A 22,338-nucleotide genomic window follows, 5' to 3' on the forward strand; every position below is an offset into this window, starting at 1 on the left:
GTCTATGTATGTATATACTGTGTATATATGCATCTACTGTCTATATATGTATATACTGTGTTTATATGCATCTACTGTCTATATATGTATATACTGTGTTTATATGCATCTACTGTCTATATATGTATATACTGTGTATATAGGCATCTCCTGTGTATATATGCATCTACTGTCTATATATGTATATACTGTGTATTTAGGCATCTACTGTCTATACATGTATATACTGTGTATATATGCATCTACTGTCTATATATGTATATACTGTGTATATATGCATCTACTGTCTATGTATGTATATACTGTGTATATATGCATCTACTGTCTATATATGTATATACTGTGTATATATGCATCTACTGTCTATATATGTATATACTGTGTATATAGGCATCTCCTGTCTATGTATGTATATACTGTGTATATATGCATCTACTGTCTATATATGTATATACTGTGTATATATGCATCTGCTGTCTATATATGTATATACTGTGTATATATGCATCTACTGTCTATATATGTATATACTGTGTATATATGCATCTACTGTCTATATATGTATATACTGTGTATATATGCATCTACTGTCTATGTATGTATATACTGTGTATATATGCATCTACTGTCTATGTATGTATATACTGTGTATATATGCATCTACTGTCTATGTATGTATATACTGTGTATATATGCATCTACTGTCTATATATGTATATACTGTGTATATAGGCATCTACTGTCTATGTATGTATATACTGTGTATATATGCATCTACTGTCTATATATGTATATACTGTGTATATAGGCATCTCCTGTGTATATAGGCATCTCCTGTGTATATATGCATCTACTGTCTATATATGTATATACTGTGTATATAGGCATCTCCTGTCTATGTATGTATATACTGTGTATATATGCATCTACTGTCTATACATGTATATACTGTGTATATATGCATCTACTGTCTATATATGTATATACTGTGTATATATGCATCTACTGTCTATATATGTATATACTGTGTATATATGCATCTACTGTCTATATATGTATATACTGTGTATATATGCATCTACTGTCTATATATGTATATACTGTGTATATATGCATCTACAGTCTATGTATGTATATACTGTGTATATATGCATCTACTGTCTATGTATGTATATACTGTGTATATATGCATCTACTGTCTATATATGTATATACTGTGTATATATGCATTTACTGTATTTATTCATGCATATATTTGCATATATGCTCTGTATACTGAATGTGTGTGTGTGTGAAAATGCTGTATATACTGAATGTGTGTGTATTTGCTGTATGTGGGTATATTCTGTATGTATAAGCAGCATGTGTGTATATGGTGTTTTTATACTGCATGTATGTGTATATGTGGTCAGTGTATACTGTATGTGTGTGTGTATATATATATATATATATATATATATATATATATATATAGTATATATATATATATAGTATATGATGTGTATGCAGTATGTGTGATGTGTATATACTTTATGTGTGTATATATTTTATGAGTTTGAAGAAGACAGCGGGAGATCAGCACTTTGTGGTGATTAATGTTTATTCATACACCAGTGGCAATACAATGCTTTGTATTGTATTGCCACTGGTGTATGAATAAACATTAATCACCATGGAGTGCTGCTCTCCCGCTGTCTTCTTTGGATTTTCCTGTTGCCTTGAGTCGGGCGGCTGTATGTAGCTGTGTTACTGGGGGTGAGGCAGCTGTATATAGTGGTGTTACTGGGGGCGAGGCGGCTGTATGTAGCGGTGTTACTGGGGGTGAGGCGGCTGTATGTAGCTGTGTTACTGGGGGTGAGGCGGCTGTATGTAGATGTGTTACTGGGGGTGAGGCGGCTGTATGTAGCTGTGTTACTGGGGGCGAGGCGGCTGTATGTAGCGGTGTTACTGGGGATGAGGCGGCTGTATGTAGCGGTGTTACTGGGGATGAGGCGGCTGTATGTAGCTGTGTTACTGGGGGCGAGGCGGCTGTATGTAGCTGTGTTACTGGGGGCGAGGCGGCTGTATGTAGCTGTGTTATTAGGGATGAGGTGGCTGTATGTAGCTGTGTTACTGGGGCGAGGCGGCTGTATGTAGCGGTGTTACTGGGGATGAGGCGGCTGTATGTAGCTGTGTTACTGGGGGCGAGGCGGCTGTATGTAGCTGTGTTACTGGGGGCGCGGCGGCTGTATGTAGCTGTGTTACTGGGGAAGAGGCGGCTGTATGTAGCTGTGTTACTGGGGCGAGGCGGCTGTATGTAGCTGTGTTACTGGGGATGAGGCGGCTGTATGTAGCTGTGTTACTGGGGGCGAGGCGGCTGTATGTAGCTGTGTTACTGGGGGCGAGGTGGCTGTATGTAGCTGTGTTACTGGGGCGAGGCGGCTGTATGTAGCTGTGTTACTAGGGATGAGGCGACTGTATGTAGCTGTATTACTGGGGGAGAGGTGGCTGTATGTAGCTGGGTTACTGGGGGCGAGGCGGCTATATGTAGCTGTGTTACTGGGGCGAGGTGGCTGTATGTAGCGGTGTTACTGGGGGAAAGGCGGCTGTATGTACCTGTGTTACTGGGGCGAGGTGGCTGTATGTAGCGGTGTTACTGGGGGCGAGGCGGCTGTATGAAGCTGTGTTACTGGGGATGAGGAGGCTGTATGTAGCTGTGTTACTGGGGATGAGGCGGCTGTATGTAGCTGTGTTACTGGGGGCGAGGCGGCTGTATGTACCTGTGTTACTGGGGGCGAGGCGGCTGTATGTAGCGGTGTTACCGGGGGCGTGGCGGCTGTATGTAGCTGTGTTACTGGGGATGAGGCGACTGTATGTAGCTGTGTTTCTGGGGGAGAGGTGGCTGTATGTAGCTGGGTTACTGGGGGCGAGGCGGCTGTATGTAGCTGTGTTACTGGGGATGAGGCGGCTGTATGTAGCTGTGTTACTGGGGATGAGGCGACTGTATGTAGCTGTGTTTTTGGGGGAGAGGTGGCTGTATGTAGCTGTGTTACTGGGGGCGAGGCAGCTGTATGTAGCTGTGTTACTGGGGGTGAGGCGGCTGTATGTAGCTGTGTTACTGGGGGTGAGGCGGCTGTATGTAGCTGTGTTACTGGGGGCGAGGCGGCTGTATGCAGCTGTGTTACTGGTGATGAGGCGGCTGTATGTAGCGGTGTTACTGGGGATGAGGCGGCTGTATGTAGCTGTGTTACTGGGGGTGAGGCGGCTGTATGTAGCTGTGTTATTAGGGATGAGGAGGCTGTATGTAGCTGTGTTACTGGGGGCGAGGCGGCTGTATGTAGCTGTGTTACTGGGGGTGAGGCGGCTGTATGTAGCTGTGTTATTAGGGATGAGGTGGCTGTATGTAGCTGTGTTACTGGGGGTGAGGCGGCTGTATGTAGCGGTGTTACTGCGGGGTTAGTGGATAGTGAGCAGGAGGACGTGTATACACGCTGCACTCAGTGGGGGCCTCCACCAGATTTTGCGCCCAGGGGCCCCCACCAACCTTAATCCGGCCCTGCATAAAATAATGAAAGAAATCTGATGATGGTTCAGTGGGTCCATTTCAAGGGAGAAGAAGTACTGCACCAGTGTGGGTAAATCATTCAATTTATATACTGGAGCATTCTTTTGGAAATGACATTATGTTAGATTCATCCCCCCTGAAGTAGTAATGTAAGGAGTGTCGCTACGTGGACACAGGTAGCACTAGTGTAATAGCCAATGCAGAGGTATTAGCTGTTTGTAAAATTAATAGGGGCCACAATGTACTGTCCACTGTTTTAACAGATATCACAACCAAAGCAGAAAATGCTCAGTCCTGGTTGGGTGACATTCTTTGCACTTACTGCTTTTGGGATTGTGAAATCACATTCTAGCTCCGCTTTTTGAATGAGCCCCTCTTTACAAGGCTACACTTTTCTTGATATGGTCTATCCTAGAACAAAGCATATAAATATGTGAACAAAGCATATGATTAAGTTGCAGGTTATGTACCGGTATCACGATAGCCATTATCATTTTCTATTGTACCATCCCGCAGTTGCATATCAGATTCAACATTAGATCATTTCATCATATTTGTTCATTTTGTACTGGAAGTTCTGATGTGACTCTCAGTAAGAGCTGGGAGTTACTTGGAATGATGGTTACAAGCAGGGCTTTCATACCTAACTGTTTGGGGTTACCAGCAGGTTGCATATCTGCTATTTGCTTACCATTGAATCTGTGCACTTGACCTTTCACATTATATGCAGTGCAAATGTAGAGATAAAATAATTTTATTTATGTCATAACCGATAATGTAACATTGAATATTATAAATTCATTAAAGATCAATGCTGAAGTATACTGAGTATTTGTAAAAATTTTAAAAAGTGAAACAGCTTTTTATTAAAGACCTTTTTATTACAATATACAAATTAAATGTAAGAAAGATAACTTGTAAAACCCTTGCACTGATGTAGCATTATGATATGTGATCATATGATATGAAGGGCTAATAAATGCTTTATTTAGTTTTACCATTTAATGCTGTAAACACTTGTCATGCGACCCTATGAGGACCAAAATTCATGACATTCAGAAATTCAAGCCTACAAGGCCTTTACAAAGCTGTACTGTATTATTATAAGTATTGTCCATCCCTGGGAGAGCAAAGAGTAGCCAATGTAATGTACTCCATTAATAAAAATGTATTATTACATTATATGTTTAACATAAAATACTATAAAAAGTCTTAACGTTGCAGTGTTCAGTGAAATGAAGCAGTGCAATATTCAAAACATCGAACACCAGAGGGCGCTATATGAAGAAATAACATACTGAACTTTATGCCTATACAACCCTTTTACAAAATGACGTTATAATTACATGATTCACTTTCTGTGATAGAAAAATAACTTTTTGGAAGGCAACATGATAGATGCCTCATATATTTTCATCTTTACACACTGTTGAGACTAAATCAGAAGATATATTGTCTTCATGAGAGCCTGATGGAGATGACATATGTGTCCTTGCATGTATTTTGAATGTTATATATCGACTCACATACTGCAGTTTACAAGTTCATTTAATACCTTCTGAGTAAATAGAGGCTATGATACTCAGCTGGATACATGACTATGTTTTCGGACAACTGGTGCTTATACACCGACCTCACAATATAATTCTATTATTCATTGTAGCTATTGTATATTCATTGCCAAAAAGAAACCCTGTTCTCCATGCAGTATGGTACTGCCTCCACCATCCCATGCCTTAATTTCGTGGTTGAGAATTATACTCTGTACAAATGTTCTGAATTATTTTTCCAACAAATTTGTAGAGACTGTCAAATTCATCCACAAAAAATGAATGGTCTTTATCTGGGTCAGTGGCAATGGATTCCAGTTCATCTTGGGCCGCCCAGGCCACACCAACAGCATATGCAATGACTCCTGTAAATGAAGTGCAAAGAATTAGTTTGTCATCCGTTACAATGTATTATCAATTGCCCATATTCCCTTCATTATACTGTTAAGGGATGATTCTAAGATCTGTTTACATCATAGCTACTTTGACATATGCATTTTCAACCAATCCCAGTAAATTCCATTTATGATGAGTTGGTTGGATGTCCATTGTTTTTTTTTTTTTTTAACCAGGCGACAGTTATTTGGATCAGCCCTTAAAACTTAGCCATACACAATGAATGCATGCTGTCAATTCAACTATTGGGAACCCATGAAGAACTAGAACAGGGGTCCTAAGCCGGCATTTGAAAGTCCATAGGTACTAAATGGAGCAATTTTATGCATGTGCAACAACCTCTCCATTCAAATTCCTCTGTAAAGGGGACTCAGACCCTTGCTCTAGTGATAAGTGGGAAATCCAGCAATCATTTTCATTTAAATGTAGATTGAAAAAAGTGTATTTTGTGTAGGTTTAAATTCGGAATTTCTGCCTTACTATCTAGACCTTTTGCAGAGAACCCCATTGGTGTGTTTTATGTTAAAATTTAAAGGAAGTAAAAGTATTTACCACTTCGATGAGCAGCTGCGGCAGGAGCCCGAACATCATCATAAGAGCGTCCATCTGTGATAACGATCATGATCTTTCTTTTATTTGGCTTTGATTTACTGAAAAGCTGGTTAGATGCATATGTGATGGCAGCTCCCGTGCTTGTACCTCCACTCCAATAACTTATCCTCATAATCGCATTCACAACATCTTGCTTTGTACTATACTTATCAAAGCCAAACTCCAGTCTCTGTTCATATGTATACTGGACAGCTCCAATTCTTGTGTCTGTGTCCGAGATCTCAAACTCACTCGTAATATTTGCTATAAACTGGAGGACAGTACGGAAATTACCAGTTCCAACACTGCTGGAACCATCAATGACAAATCCAATATCAGCAGCATTGAGACAAGTCTTGCTGCAGACCAATTTATCAATGTCACACATACGCTTCACCAGTGGGTTTACAATCTTTTGGAGGCCAAACCAGCTAGGAATGTTAACTGAAAAATGTCCATTGGTTCTACAAACCGCCTGCAAAAAAAAAAAAAAAAAAAAAGGAAATGTTAAGTGTTTAGAATCTATACTTACAATGTATACAGAATTCTAAAAGAAAGTTATAAGAACACTATGAATGACTTTAACAAAAAGATAGTTGAGCTCTGCCTTACAGCTAAAGATGGAGCAGATAAGCTGCATATGTCATGTATTCATGAAAGATTCAAGATCAAAAATTGGGTACCTATAGCAGGGCCTGATTAAAGGAAACCTACCACTTGAAATGGTAGGTGTAAGCTGCAAATACCGAGCACCAGCTCAGGTTGAGCTGGTGCCGGAGCTTATTTTCGTTAGTGTCATAAACCTGTATCGCGGTTTAAACACTTTTTAATCTTTTATATCTGAAGCAGCTTTGGCGCACGTCACCGGCTCTCTGGCACTTCCTATGTAGGCGCGCGCACGGTCGCGCACTTGGTGCGCCGAAGCTGCTTCAGATATAAACATTGTATGCATTGTATGAATGATTGAGATGGAAAGTATGAACAGTTTCTTTTACGCATTAATCAGGATATGTTGTGAATGATGTTGAGTTTTGGAATTCAATCCACGGGGACCAAATTCTCAAGACCTGGATTGCCCCGTTCCCCTCCTAACCCCTCTATGTTCCTCCCTTTCACATCTCAACCCCTCCCTACCATCTCTACCCTATTTTGCCTACCATTAAGAAATAAGAAATTTATTTGTTGTTTTAGAACCACTGATCCTAATAAAGAACTGTTTTGCATGTCTAAGGCTAAATTCACACTGCCGTGAGCCCGCTGCACCGTAGTACGGCGGGCACACGGCAGCGCGGGGAGAGGAGGAGGAGGTGAGCGCAGCTCACCCCCGCCCCTCTCCATAGAAACTAATGGCGCACGGCGCCGTAATACGGGGAAAGATAGGACATGTCCTATCTTTCCCCGGGCTACGGAGCGGTACGGTGCCGCACGTGTGCTGCACCGTACCGCTCCCGTACAGGGCTGTGAGCCCATAGGAGTGTATGGGGGACGTATATCGGCCGTATATACGTCGGCCGTATATACGTCCCCCATACTGTAGTGTGAATGTAGCCTAAGATTGTATAATCTGCATTAAGTTCTATGAAAACGATGCATGTAACTCATATTTTATGTGAATTTGTAACTTCACAGAAAATGTACCTATACTGTTATTGACACAACTTTTCAATAAACATGATTGATAAAAAAAAAAGTGTTTAAACCGCGATACAGCGGTTTAGGACAATAACGAAAATAAGCTTGGTATTTGCATCTTACACCTACCATTTCAAGTGGTAGGTTTCCTTTAAGAGTCAACAGTGTATGTGTGGCCACTCTTAATTCAGGTCTATGGGAGCACTGAAAATAGTTGAGTATGTTTGAGTGGCTATTCTTATTACTTCCATACACTGGAATAGAGCGTGACCGCACATGTGCTGCTAACACACAATTCACCACAGCCATGAGAAAGAGGTTTTGAGGAAAGGTTTAGGTCCAATAGATGTGATATATTTACAACATATCTTGTGGATCACATATCTTGTGATCTTTGAGACCAGTGGTAGGCTCCAGTGCCCATCTCAACAATGTCATTGCTGTATATGGGGGTCATCATCAACAGTATTCCTTTAATTAGATCATGTAATGTACATCCTTTAATGTACAGTATTAGATAAGTTTCACTTATGCACCTTTCAGTCTTTTGCAAGACTGTTTACAGGGGCTCAGAAGCCGCGCACTGGGAACTCCCATCTGTCCCTATCTCTCGACATTGTTGGGAGCTGGGGGATGGTGTTGGATGAGAGCGTCTGGCCGTCCGGAAGCTCCCTGTATGCCCCTCTAAACAAATCAGGGCACAGATCGCAGGGGACATCAGCAGCGCTGATATATTTTTTTTAATAGCCCGTCCCAGCCCGGCCCTAAATTATCTCTTTAAACTTGGATAAGACCTTTAACTTTTAACTTTGACATTTATCATCCAAACCCTTTTTGCAGCCCCTAAAACTTTAAAAACATAATTCTGTAGAGAAAAATACCTTGTCTACAAAGTTGGGCTCTACAACATTTGACTTCTCATTATCATCTGCACCTTCAACCGTCACAAAGAATATGTTGATTCCAGATTCCCTTGCAAGGCGAGAAGCTTCTTCCACCTTATCTGTTGGCCAGCCATCTACAAGAACAACAGCCACATTTGGGGCTGCTCCTCTATTCCCGCTTGCATCAGAGAAGTAATTTTTGTTTATATAAGAAAGAGCTTTTCCTGGAGAGACAAATCACGATAGCTTAATCATTCATGCAAGTCAATATGGAAAACTCTAGTATACAGTATGGTAAAAGCACTATTATAGTTCAATAATGATGTTGCATAATATGTAACGTACTAGGCCTCATGGCTGGAGTACTTGTACAACAATAATGTATGCTGAAAAATGTTGCAGCTGGTCAAGAGTCACTTTCTTTTGTGAGTTAAATATTTAAGAATAGAAGAATAGGGTTTTAAGAATGGGGTTTTAACTCAGACACATCTGATAAATCTCTCCCACAACGAAAAGCTATACATCAAAAGTTCATTTACCTTGGTCAGGGAAAAGCAAGTGAGTCAATATCCTGGCTGCCTTTTCCTGACCAATGTAAATAATGTAAATACATTCTGGGTGTTCTAGCCCAGATGTGGCAGAGCTGAAGTGTGTTATATGCATCTGATGGATATCATCATCTCTTATCTCAGATCTGTCTCCTCTCGTTTTCTATGTGCCAGATACTAGTAGAATGTTTAGAAGCTAAATTATAGTGTAGATAAACTTGTACCCTGATTATCTAAACACATTGTCAGCACACAGCATCTCACTGCACTAGAGGGATCATAATGGAGCACATTTACTAAGGGTCAGAATGCCGCACTTTCGTCGGGTTTCGCGATTATTTCCGCGTTGCGACGAATTGCCCTGGGATTTTGGCGCACGAAATCGGATTTTGGCACATCGGCCCTGGCTTTCACGCCGGCAGAAATGGGGGTGTGTGGCCGTCGGACAACCCGACGGATTCTGAAAAAACGCGGAATGCACCAGGAAGAACAAGGTGAACTCTGGAGGACCTTGGCGCAGCAGCGACACCTGCTCGATATCGGGCGCGCAATCTTGGTGAATGCCGACAGACCCGAATCCTCGTCAGACAATGCGCCACGGGATCGCAACTGGACCGGGTAAGTAAATATGCCCCAGTGTGTCTGCTTAGAGAGTCCTCACCCACAATCTGAAATTTTACAATTACCATGACTAAAACAGAAAAAAAATTGAGTAAAATTAGTAAAAGTAAGTGGTTAAAAGTATTCTTTATTGTGTAAAAAATCACTAGGGGATTCAAATCCATGAACATTCTTTCATGGGCAAACCCCTCTAAGGCTCAGCTCCATTTTTTGTAATTTGACATCACATTATATGAGTTTTTCTTAGTCACATGTTGTCTTTCACGTTAGTGGTAAATTTTGGCTGAGATGAAAAAGAGACAACCCATTTTACAAGTTATTATGCAATTTCTTCCAATACGTCCCACATGTGGGCTTTAGTTGTTGTATGAGCACACAACGAGACTGGAATGAAATGGAAGGAGGGCCTTGGACCAGCCAGATTTGCCATACAGAATTTAGTCGTTTAGTGGTTTTTAGTTGGTTCATGGGTGCACTTTTGTGAAAACAGTTGTTTTTATGGGATTATTTCTGGACTTATTTTTTTAGATGTATTTTTCAATTATCCTATTTTTGTGGCTATGCCTTATTGATGAAAATGTATTAACTTTTTATTGTGGGGTGTTGTAGAAAAAACATCAATTTTGTAATTGTTGATTTTTAAAATTTTTTTTGGTGTGCACCGTATAACGCAAGTAACATGTTGTCTTTATTCTACGGGTCAGTACACTTATGGCGATAACAAATTTCTATATTTTTGCTTATTTTTTGGGGAAAAATCTATAATTTTTGAATCACCATTTTCCAAGTGGCATAACACTTTTAACCTCTTACCGACATGTGACGTATTAGTACGTCACATGCCGGGTCCCGGTGCATGGAGAAGGCTTGCGGGACGAGCCCTCTCCATAGCCGGTAAGTCTTTGCTGCATATAGCAGCAAAGGCTTACCGGTAACACCTGTGAACGGTGCCAGCACTGATCGCGGGTGTTTTCCTGCTGATCGCTGCCGCCAAAGCTGCCGGCGGCTTCAAAAAGATGGCGGTGCATGGACGCCACCATGTTTCCGAGGATCATCACTCCCGTGACATCATCGGGGAGCGGTGATCCATCGCCATGGTAGCGTCGGGTCTCACGAAGACCCGAAGCTACTTCGGGTTAACCCGTTCATTACAATGTTCTATCAGCACATTGTAATGTATGAGGAGTAACATCCCCATATACTGCCATACTGTAGTATGGCAGTATATGATAGGATTATACTGACACCCTAGGGTTAAAGTACCCTAGGGAGTCTGAAAAATAGTAAAAATAAAAATAAAAAAAAGTTTAAAAAAATTATAATAAAAAACCCTAAAAATTCAAATCATCCCCCTTTCCCTAGAACTGATTTAAATATAAATAAACAGTAAAAATCATAAACAAATTAGGTATCGCCGCTTCCGAAAATGCCCAGTCTATCAAAATATGATAACGTTTTTTCACTGCGTTTAACCCTGTAACGGAAAATCGTGCCTAAAGTCGAAAATGGCACTTTTTTGCCATTTTAAAAAAAATTAAAAAATCTATAAAAAGTGATCAAAAGGTCGTACAGTCCTAAACCTGATAACATTGTAAACGTCATCAAAATCTGCAAAAAACAGCATCAACCACAGCTCCATACACCAAAGTATAAAAAAGTTATTAGCACCAGAAGATGGCAAAGTCCCGCAAAAATTTTTTGTACAGGAGGTTATAATTTTTTTTAAAAATATGAAATTTGTTATCCCCGTAATCGTACCAATCCAAAGAATAAAGTAGACCTGTCATTTGGGGCGTACAGTGAAATCCGTAAAATCCAAGCCCACAAGAATATGGCACAAATGCGTTTTTTACCAATTTCACTGCATTTGGAATCTTTTTTCCCGCTTTCCAGAACATGGCATGGAATATTAAATACCACCATATGAAGTGTAATTTGTTACGCAGAAAATAAGCCATCACACAGCTCTGTACATGGAAAAATAAAAAGGTTACAGATTTTTGAATGTGGGGAATGAAAAATGAAAACGCAAAAACGAAAAAGGGCTGTGGCAGGAAGGGGTTAATTTTTGATCTATATAGGTGTTTGAGAGCTTGTTTTTTGACAAAAGTCCCATTTTTGTTTAGAAACTTTGTGTGTATATAGCATTTCATGCCATTCCTCATGTGGGTTTAATAATGATTTTGTTTTATTGTACGGGTTATTATGAATATGGTGATACCTTACATCTGGGGTTTGTATGGGGATTTTCACTTTTTATGTTCTATGTGTGTGTTATATCTATACGGGCTTTTAAAATAATTTATTACTTTATTTTTTATCAACATTTTTTTAATTATAATACTCCGGAATACTGATCTATTGCAGAGTATTATCACTGTTCACCTATGCTGATGCATAGGCTGGCACATGCCTGTATGGTCCTGTTTGTGACAGGACCTTACAGGCATTTACTGTAGAAAGCCCTGGACTCTTAATTCAGGCTTGCCATAGAAACGGTCAGTGATCAGTGAAAACGCTTCCGGGGGAAGGTATTTCCCCTATAACCATTATTTCAAAGGGAAAACCATATGGTTCCCTGACAGCAATGTAAACATATCCTAAATAGTTCCTGTGAGACATATATACATTATGGAACAAAAAGGAAATACTGTAATGATGTGGCTAACAGATACAATAGGGTGGGCTGCTTGAAAAAAAAGGTTCAAACTACTTGGACAAGGTACTGATAAGTTGTTACAGCATTCTAGGGAACAAAATGAATTCTCTAAAAGATAAAGAGAGAGACAGGGAATTATTGCCAAAATGCTCCAGAGTCAGTATTTCCCTCTCTCTTTTTAAAAAATAAAAATCAGACCTTTTAGAAGTTTTATAGATTAAGATTTCAATATTTTCAATATATTCAAAATACAAGTTCAGGAATTTATTCCAACTGACTTTTTGGAGACGGTAAGGAATTTTAACATTATCTTATTAGTTCAAATACATGTTCTCTGCCACATGCGCTATATAATGGTATTGCCCTGCGTCAGCCTTTTTTTTTCTTGGAATATAGTAAAATAATAGTGATTTCATCAAATATTACTTAGAAACTTACCAACATTGGAATATCCTCCTTTTTGTGGAATCTTGTCAATAGCATTTTTGAGGTCTTTGGAATTGAAGTAAGAGCGTAGACTGAATTCTGTATATGGATCATCGCTTTAAAAAGAAAATAAAGTAAACGGTTATCCTATGTGAAAAATCCAAGACAATTAAGAAATGTTTCTTTCCAGGAGGTTGCCATAATTTTACACATTTTACCATGAAAATTTTTGTTAGCTGGACTTAAGAATGTAGAATATTCATGGTAGGTTTTCTTACCCATACTGTACAATACCCATGAGAGGTCCAGAAATTCCAACATCAAGGACATCTGCCATCTGATTAAGAAAAAGCTTTTGAAGTCGGAAACGCCTCTTGCCAATACTCCAGCTTCCATCAATGAGGAAAACCAGGTCTATTTTGCAATCTGTAGGTGATGGATAATATAACATATTGTCATACTGTACATTTGGCTGTAACTGAGGAATATGTAGAAAGCCATGCAATTGTTGGCCATCAACTCTTTTTGTAGTATATTCATAAAGAACTATACATTTTTCTTACTTGTTCAGTTCAAACTAAATAAACAATGAAAAGAGGCTACTTCTGATTACCGGTATATCATTGTGCTGCACACAGATGTCACCAGACAATATCCACATAATTTGCCTAGTGGGCTAGGTCTTTCAGGTAGTTTGGGCTTCTTAAAGGGCATATTCCAAGGAAGTGGAAACACCTCTTAGGGGCCTGAGGGCGGGAGTGAAATAAAGTATACTTGCCTTGCTGCACTCCCAGTTCCAGCGCAGCTCCTGTATTTATTTATTTTTTTAAACTTTATTTACATTTCCCCAAAAAAGTTTTTTTGCACATTTTTATATTTACCAAATAAAAAGATTCTTACACACTGTATAATATCATGTACATACCCTCAAGCACAACCCTCCCTTTGTCCAACCCCTCCTCCTCAGTCAGAGGAAAAAAAAAGACCATTTTTTAAATTTTGCTTTCTTTTTCATTCTTCCACCAACCATTTCTTGCACCATAATTCCCTTTTCCTCCTCCCAATCAACTTAATTTTTTCTAAATTTTTCAATTTATCCAGTTGGTTTACCCAATCAATTATTGATGGAGCTCTTTGAGATTTCCACCCAGATATCAATAAATATCTGGCCACATATAAATCTGTTGAAATCCAGTGTTTTTCATGACCAGAACATTTTATCTCCATCATGTTGCCCAAAACTAATACTTCTGGGATGTTGGGTATATCAATTCCGACTGTCTTACATATCTCAGTGTGAACTGATTTCCAAAATGTAATCATGTGCTTACAATTCCAGACCATATGCAAAAAATCAGTAATACTGTGTTCACATTTAAGACACTTAATACCTTAATTAAAAAAAAAAAAAAAAAAAAAAAAAAATATATATATATATTTTTTTTTTTGGGGGGGGAATAATACAGTCTATAGATTATTTTCAGTTGCATTAGGTTATAAGATTCTGAGACTGACGGACTGAACATTTTTGTAAATTTTTGACCATTGAATTTCTGTCAACGCGCCTATATCCTCGTTCCACTTTATTTTGCTGTCATGCTGTACCTATCCCATTAAATCATTGTAAAGAAATGCATTTATAAATTAGCATATGCAGAACTACTGGTACTGTTTTATTTGTTTGATTAATCGTAAAAAGTAAATTGTCTGCATACAGCATTAACTTATCATTTAATTTCTGTATCATTCCTACAATTAATTGCCAGGGGTTCCAAAAACAATCGGAAGAGGACCGGGGATGAGGGGCAGCCCTGTCTAGTGCCTCTTGTATCCCAAAGCTCTCCGTTCTAATTCTTGCACATGGGTCTGCATATAATAACTGTATATTTTTAATAAACCTCTCCCCACATCCCACCTTCCTCAACACCTCCCAGAAAAATGCACTGCACCCTGTCAAACGCTTTTGCAGCATCTATTGACAGGATGGAGTGGGTAGCTCCTGTACTTCCAATTTTTGGTTCATCGCACAGTACGCAATTCGAGGGGTCAAGAGGCCATTAATTGGCCTTTTTTTTTAGGAAGGGGGAAACTCATTTGCCAAATAGGTGCCTATGATCCCCGAATGTACTGGTGAATTAAAGAGGGATACGGTTTTTTCTATTTTTCCCACCGCACCGTGACTCCTACAGAATTTTAATTCTAGCTGCTAATATAGTGAGATGGACTTCCAAGTATGGTTTCAGTCACGTCTTTCCTTGTCTGTGGAATATGATGTGATCTTGGTTTGTGTACAGGGTGATGTTCTGTAATCTACCTGTGATTTTTCTGCTGGTTCTGGAGAAAAGCACTCAAGAAAACAGGTCTGTTTATCTTGCTGAAATCGGAAGGTTCAGTTAACGTCATGTATAATGTCTTTTGAATGGTTAAAAATTTAACCCCCCCCCCTACACTTTTTTTGTTTCAGTGGAGTAAATTTGGTGATAGTCTTTCTTTATACAGAAACCTGCACCTTACACGTGCACATATATACGTACTTGTGCCACCTAGAGCCACTGTTTCAACTGGCAATCTTAGGTTGACTCCTTCCTTTACTGGCCCTCCTATTCAAAAGATCAAAAGTCATAAAATCAATCAAACACATCAATTTCACATAATGCAATCATGCATACATACTCAGAGGAATTCCTCCGCACTTTCAAATGCTTATGAGAAGTTCCTGGAAGTGTTTGCATAAGAACAATAGAATCAATATAAGACATTTTCTATGGGTTCCAAGCATCATTAATCATATGGATGCAGAGTACAGGCCTATTATGAAGGATTTGTAAATGAAGTGCTAAGATCACAGTCTACAGATTGTCTTCATTCCAAATATAATAGAAAGCAACTTCCTGGCAAGCTAAATTCTTGGAAAATAGACAAGCCTAAGAAAGATATGAAAAAGTGGAATTGAAGACCACATTAATCACTTGCTGACAGCCATTATTTATGTTGACCATATGTTGAAGATGATCTCCACAGAGTATATTTAGTTTTTAGTGGCTGTATCAATAATGCCAAGTTTTGCTTAGCAACCATTACATAATCATCCTATTAAACCGCTTTAAGTTGGAATTAATGGGTTATTCCAATCTGGGCATTCACCTTTAGGGGAAATCTGACATCAAAATCAAGCATTATTTAAAAAAAAGCGACAAAATTCCATGTTGTTGCTTAAAGTGGGTACGGAAAGTATTCGGGCCCCATTAAATTTTTGATTATTTGATTCATTGCAGCCAATTTCTAAAATAAGTATTTTATTTGCTTATTAATTTTCACTCTGCACCCCATCTTGACAGAAAAGAAACAGAAATGTATATATTTTTGCTTATTTATTAAATAAGAAAAATTGAAATATTCAGACCCTTTGCTGTGACACTCATATTTAACTCACATGCTGGCCATTTATTTCTGATCCTCCTTGAGATGGTTCTACTCCTTCATTTCATTGGACTTAATTAGGAAAGGTACACGTCTACACTCATCGGCCACTTTATTAGGTACACCATGCTAGTAACGGGTTGGACCCCCTTTTGCCTTCAGAACTGCCTCAATTCTTCATGGCATAGATTCAACAAGGTGCTGGAAGCATTCCTCAGAGATTTTGGTCCATATTGACATGATGGCATCACACAGTTGCTGCAGATTTGTCGGCTGCACATCCATGATGCGAATCTCCCGTTCCACCACATCCCAAAGATGCTCTATTGGATTGAGATCTAGTGACTGTGGAGGCCATTTGAGTACAATGAACTCATTGTCATGTTCAAGAAACCAGTCTGAGATGATTCCAGCTTTATGACATGGCGCATTATCCTGCTGAAAGTAGCCATCAGATGTTGGGTACATAGTGGTCATAAAGGGATGGACATGGTCAGCAACAATACTCAGGTAGGCTGTGGCGTTGTAACGGTGCTCAATTGGTACCAAGGGGCCCAAAGAGTGCCAAGAAAATATTCCCCACACCATGACACCACCACCACCAGCCTGAACCGTTGATACAAGGCAGGATGGATCCATGCTTTCATGTTGTTGACACCAAATTCTGACCCTACCATCTGAATGTTGCAGCAGAAATCGAGACTCATCAGACCAGGCAACGTTTTTCCAATCTTCTATTGTCCAATTTCGATGAGCTTGTGCAAATTGTAGCCTCAGTTTCCTGTTCTTAGCTGAAAGGAGTGGCACCCGGTGTGGTCTTCTGCTGCTGTAGCCCATTTGCCTCAAAGTCTGATGTACTGTGCGTTCAGAGATGCTCTTCTGCCTACCTTGGTTGTAACGGGTGGCGATTTGAGTCACTGTTGCCTTTCTATCAGCTCGAACCAGTCTGCCCATTCTCCTCTGACCTCTGGCATCAACAAGGCCTTTCCGCCCACAGAACTGCCGCTCACTGGATGTTTTTTCTTGTTCGGACCATTCTCTGTAAACCCCAGAGATGGTTGTGCGTGAAAATCCCAGTAGATCAGCAGTTTCTTTAATACTCAGACCAGCCCTTCTGGCACCAACAACCATGCCACGTTCAAAGGCACTCAAATCCCCTTTCTTCCCCATACTGATGCTCGGTTTGAACTGCAGGACATTGTCTTGACCATGTCTACATGCCTAAATGCACTGAGTTGCCGCCATATGATTGGCTGATTAGAAATTAAGTGTTAACGAGCAGTTGGACAGGTGTAACTATGTCAGGATCCGAACCCAGAACCTCTTGTATCCCAGGCAGTAGCACTTCCCACTGAGCTACTGGCCTTCTGGACAGCTCCAGTTCTGAATCAGTTCCACAGTTTTGTTCCTTGATCCATGCCTTGATTACCTAATTGACCACAGCCTTGAACTGCCTATTTAGTGAAGCCTTGACACTCCCTCTTTGCCAGATTATTGTGCATCCAGCCATAGTCCAGCAACTCTCCTGAGTCTCCTGCAACTGCTATGTTTATCTGTGTACCAAACCTGGACTGCTATTGACTACGCTTCTGCCTTATCCTTTAAACTGCTCTGCTTATCTGTGTACCAAACCTGGACTGCTATTGACTACGCTTCTGCCTTATCCTTTAAACTGCTCTGCTTATCTGTGTACCAAACCTGGACTGCTATTGACTACGCTTCTGCCTTATCCTTCGATCTGCTCTGCTTATCTGTGTACCGAACCTGGACTGCTTGTCCACGCTTGCTTCAGCTACGGGATTCTGCCGTATTGTCGGCCACTGGACTCCCACCTGCTTCCAGACCTTGGCGATTCCACATACAGGTGAGCAATCGTATTAATATCCTTACAGAATAATCTGGAGAAAATATGGAGTCCGCTGTCAATACTTTGAGGCAACAGGTTTCTGAACTGCAGGACTTTGGTGCCACCTATCAAGAAAAATTTTCTCAGTTACAAACTGTGGTACATAGCCAACAAAGAGAGATTATTGAATTAAAACGACAAGTGTTGGAGGTGCGCAACTCAGCTGGAGACCCTCGTATGCCATTGCCATCAAAGTTTGGTGGTGATCGTCGTCATTTCCGAGGTTTTCTTAATCAGTGCAACATATATTTTGAAATGCAACCTGCCCCATTTACTACTGAGAAGAAAAAAGTGCTGTTTATTATCAATCTGCTGACAGATGAAGCTCTTGCATGGGCCTCTCCATATGTAGAAAAGGAAAGTGATATTTTAAGCAATTTTGATGACTTTATTACTGCTATGAGTCAAGTTTTTGATGACCCCAATCGATGTTTCACAGCTGAAGCCAAACTGCATAATTTGAAGCAGGGAAAACGTTCGGTTGCTGAGTATACGGCAGAATTTCGTCGCTGGGTAGCTGATACTACATGGAATCCAGCAGCCCAGAAAAGTCAGTTTCGGCGAGGGCTTGCTGAACAAGTGAAAGATGAACTTGCCAGAGTGGAAAATCCAGTAGATTTGGAGAAATTTATTCAGCTGTGTATCAATATTGATCAGAGACTTACTGACAGAAGAAGGGAAAAATTGTGGCCATTGGAGAATAGACCTGCCTATTCCTTCAGTCAAACTACCCAGCGAAATACAGAATCAATACCTGAACCAATGCAAATTGATGTTATTCGAAAACCACTTTCTATGGCGGAAAAGGAGAGACGATTTTCAGAAAATCTTTGCCTTTATTGTGGAGGATCAGGGCATTATGCATTGAAATGTCCAAACAAATTCAACAGAACGATTGCTGTCACTGACATCCAAGAACAAATCAAGTCAGAAATCTCTAATCAATCAGACTCAGGAATAAATTCTATTTCTCCTTTAGCACTGAATGAGGACAAAATATTAATACCACAGTCTCATTTTATTGTGCCAATTCATATCTGTACGGAAACTCAAGAGATTTCTTGTTCTGCTTTGATAGACTCTGGGGCTGGTGGAAACTTTATGGACGTAACCTTTGCTCAAGATAATAATATTTCACTGTTAACAAAGTCAGCACCTGTAGACATGGAAACGGTTGATGGATCACCACTGTCGTCTGGACCTGTTACTCATGAGACTGTGCAACTTCAAGTTTTCTTCAAACCTGATCATCATGAAAGTATTCAATTTTCACTAATTGCTTCTCCAAAGTTTCCAGTGATTTTGGGTATCCCTTGGCTTTCTATTCATAATCCAACCATAGATTGGAAAACACACACTATACAGTTCCACTCAGAATTTTGTCAACTAAATTGTTTGCCTAAACCTAATTATTCATTGCCTGAAAACTCCTCAATATCTGAACTTTCCACTAAAGATTTGCTACCCCCATCATATAAAGAATTTCAAGATGTTTGTGATAAGAAAAATGCAGATAAGCTACCTCCACATCGTCCATACGACTGCCCAATAGAACTGTTACCTGGTGCTAAAATACCTTTTGGTCGTATCTACTCCCTTTCTGAACCAGAACTGAAGGCATTAAAGGAATACCTGGATGAAAATTTGGAAAAAGGATTTATTCGGCCATCCACGTCTCCAGCTGGGGCACCATTGTTCTTTGTGGAGAAGAAAGATTCCACCTTAAGACCCTGCATTGATTATAGGGAACTTAACAATGTCACAGTTAAAAACCGATATCCTCTGCCTTTAATCCCAGAATTACTTGAAAGGCTTCGTGCAGCTAAAATATTTACCAAGCTCGATCTAAGAGGGGCATATAACCTTGTTCGAATCCGTCCAGGAGATGAATGGAAAACTGCTTTCAGGACACGTTATGGACACTTCGAATATCTTGTAATGTCCTTTGGACTTTGTAATGCCCCAGCCACCTTCCAACACTTTATCAACGATGTTTTTAGAGACCTACTTGATCAATTTGTTATTGCTTACTTGGATGATATATTAATATTCTCTGAAAATCTGGAGCAACATCGTAAACATGTCCGCGCTGTACTTCAACGACTTCGAGAACACTGCTTATATATCAAACTTGAGAAATGTGAATTTGAGCAGACGACCATTCAATTTCTGGGGTACATCATCTCACCAGAAGGTCTGAGTATGGATCCTGGCAAAGTCAAGGCTGTTGTTGATTGGCCAATTCCAAGGAATGAAAAAGAAGTTCAGAGATTCATTGGTTTTGCTAACTTTTACAGAAAATTCATCAGAAATTTTTCCAAGATCATTGCACCAATTACTGAACTCACAAAGAAAACAGTCCCCTTTTCTTGGACTCAAAAGGCCGATGATGCTTTCACACAATTAAAGACACCCTGACAAACCAGACCCTAGGATGCCCAGAGGTCATCCTGGAAGAAGGGGAGTACTGTCAGGATCCGAACCCAGAACCTCTTGTATCCCAGGCAGTAGCTCTTCCCACTGAGCTACTGGCCTTCTGGACAGCTCCAGTTCTGAATCAGTTCCACAGTTTTGTTCCTTGATCCATGCCTTGATTACCTAATTGACCACAGCCTTGAACTGCCTATTTAGTGAAGCCTTGACACTCCCTCTTTGCCAGATTATTGTGCATCCAGCCATAGTCCAGCAACTCTCCTGAGCCTCCTGCAACTGCTATGTTTATCTGTGTACCAAACCTGGACTGCTATTGACTACGCTTCTGCCTTATCCTTTAAACTGCTCTGCTTATCTGTGTACCAAACCTGGACTGCTATTGACTACGCTTCTGCCTTATCCTTTAAACTGCTCTGCTTATCTGTGTACCAAACCTGGACTGCTATTGACTACGCTTCTGCCTTATCCTTCAATCTGCTCTGCTTATCTGTGTACCGAACCTGGACTGCTTGTCCACGCTTGCTTCAGCTACGGGATTCTGCCGTATTGTCGGCCACTGGACTCCCACCTGCTTCCAGACCTTGGCGATTCCACATACAGGTGAGCAATCGTATTAATATCCTTACAACCTAATAAAGTGGCCGGTGAGTGTATATAAGACCTCTCGGCTCACCGTGCATGTCAGAGTACATGAGCATTATGGAGGTCTAAGAAACTGCCCAAGGAACTCACAGACAGAACTATGGCAAGGCACAGATCTGGCCAAGGTTACAAAAGATTTCTGTAGCACTCCCTGGTCATAAGAGAAAACAGTGGCCATCATCATCCTTAAATGCATAAAGTTTGGGACGACCACAACTATTCCTTGACCTGGCTGCCTAGTCAAAGTAAGCAATTGTGGGAGAAGAGCCTAGGTGTGAGAGGTAACGAAGGAGCCCAAGATCACTTTGGCTGAGCTCCAGAGACGGAGTAGGGAGATGGGAGAAAGTTCCACAAAGTCAACTATCACTGCAGCCCTCCACCAGACAGAAAGCTCTCCTTAGTGCAAGACATATGAAAGCCTGCATACAGTTTGCAAACAAACACATAAATGACTCCTAGACTATGAGAAATAAGATTCTCTGGTCTGATGAGATAAAGATTAAAATTTTTTGGTAATAATTCTAAGTGTCTGTGGAGAAAATCAGACACTGCTCATCGCCTGCCAAATATAATCCCAAACGTGAAACATGGTGGTGGCAACAGCATGCTATATGTTTTTCAGCTGAAGGGACAGGACAACTGCAGTTGTAGGAAAGATGAATGCGGCTAAGTACACAGATATCCTGGATGAAAACCTCTTTCAGAGTGCGCTGGACCTCTGACCGGGCCTTAGGTTCACCTTCCAACAAGACAATGACCCTAAGCAAACAGCTAAAATAACAAAGCAGTGTCAGAAGAACTCTCTGACTGTTCTTGACTGGCCCAGCCAGAGCCCTGACCTAAACCCAATTGAGCATCTCTGAAGAGACTTGAAAATGGCTGTCCACCAATATTCACCATCCAACCTGAGGGAACTGGTGGGGATCTGCAAGGAAGAAGGGCAGAGCATCACCACATCCAAGTGTGTAAAACTTTTTGCATAGTTCCCAAGAAGAATCATGGCTGTAGAAACTCAAAAGGTGCTTCTACTCAATACTAAGCTAAGGATCTGAATACTTATGACTATGTGATATTTAATGTTTTTAT

At 40.3% G+C, this 22,338-nt stretch overlaps 1 protein-coding gene and 1 long non-coding RNA gene across 7 annotated transcripts in view; one reads left to right on the forward strand and one right to left on the reverse strand.

The window, feature by feature from the left end:
* LOC140121389 (uncharacterized) overlaps positions 1 to 22,338 on the forward strand; it is a 308,199-nt gene that overhangs the window by 82,444 nt on the left and 203,417 nt on the right. The gene's annotated exons all lie outside the window — the stretch shown is intronic.
* Positions 4,283 to 22,338, reverse strand: part of VIT (vitrin) — a 103,809-nt gene continuing 85,753 nt past the window's right edge. For all 5 annotated transcript variants that reach the window (XM_072140888.1, XM_072140890.1, XM_072140889.1 and 2 more), the window contains 6 exons: positions 15,386 to 15,451; positions 13,130 to 13,277; positions 12,864 to 12,967; positions 8,595 to 8,821; positions 6,043 to 6,556; positions 4,283 to 5,459 (listed from right to left, as the gene is read on the reverse strand). In XM_072140888.1, the coding sequence (XP_071996989.1) occupies positions 5,281 to 5,459; positions 6,043 to 6,556; positions 8,595 to 8,821; positions 12,864 to 12,967; positions 13,130 to 13,277; positions 15,386 to 15,451 (1,238 nt within the window). In that variant the 3' untranslated portion in view covers positions 4,283 to 5,280. The remainder of the gene's footprint in view (positions 5,460 to 6,042; positions 6,557 to 8,594; positions 8,822 to 12,863; positions 12,968 to 13,129; positions 13,278 to 15,385; positions 15,452 to 22,338) is intronic.

Source organism: Engystomops pustulosus, chromosome 3 (assembly GCF_040894005.1).
Source record: "Engystomops pustulosus chromosome 3, aEngPut4.maternal, whole genome shotgun sequence".
NCBI lineage: Eukaryota > Metazoa > Chordata > Amphibia > Anura > Leptodactylidae > Engystomops > Engystomops pustulosus.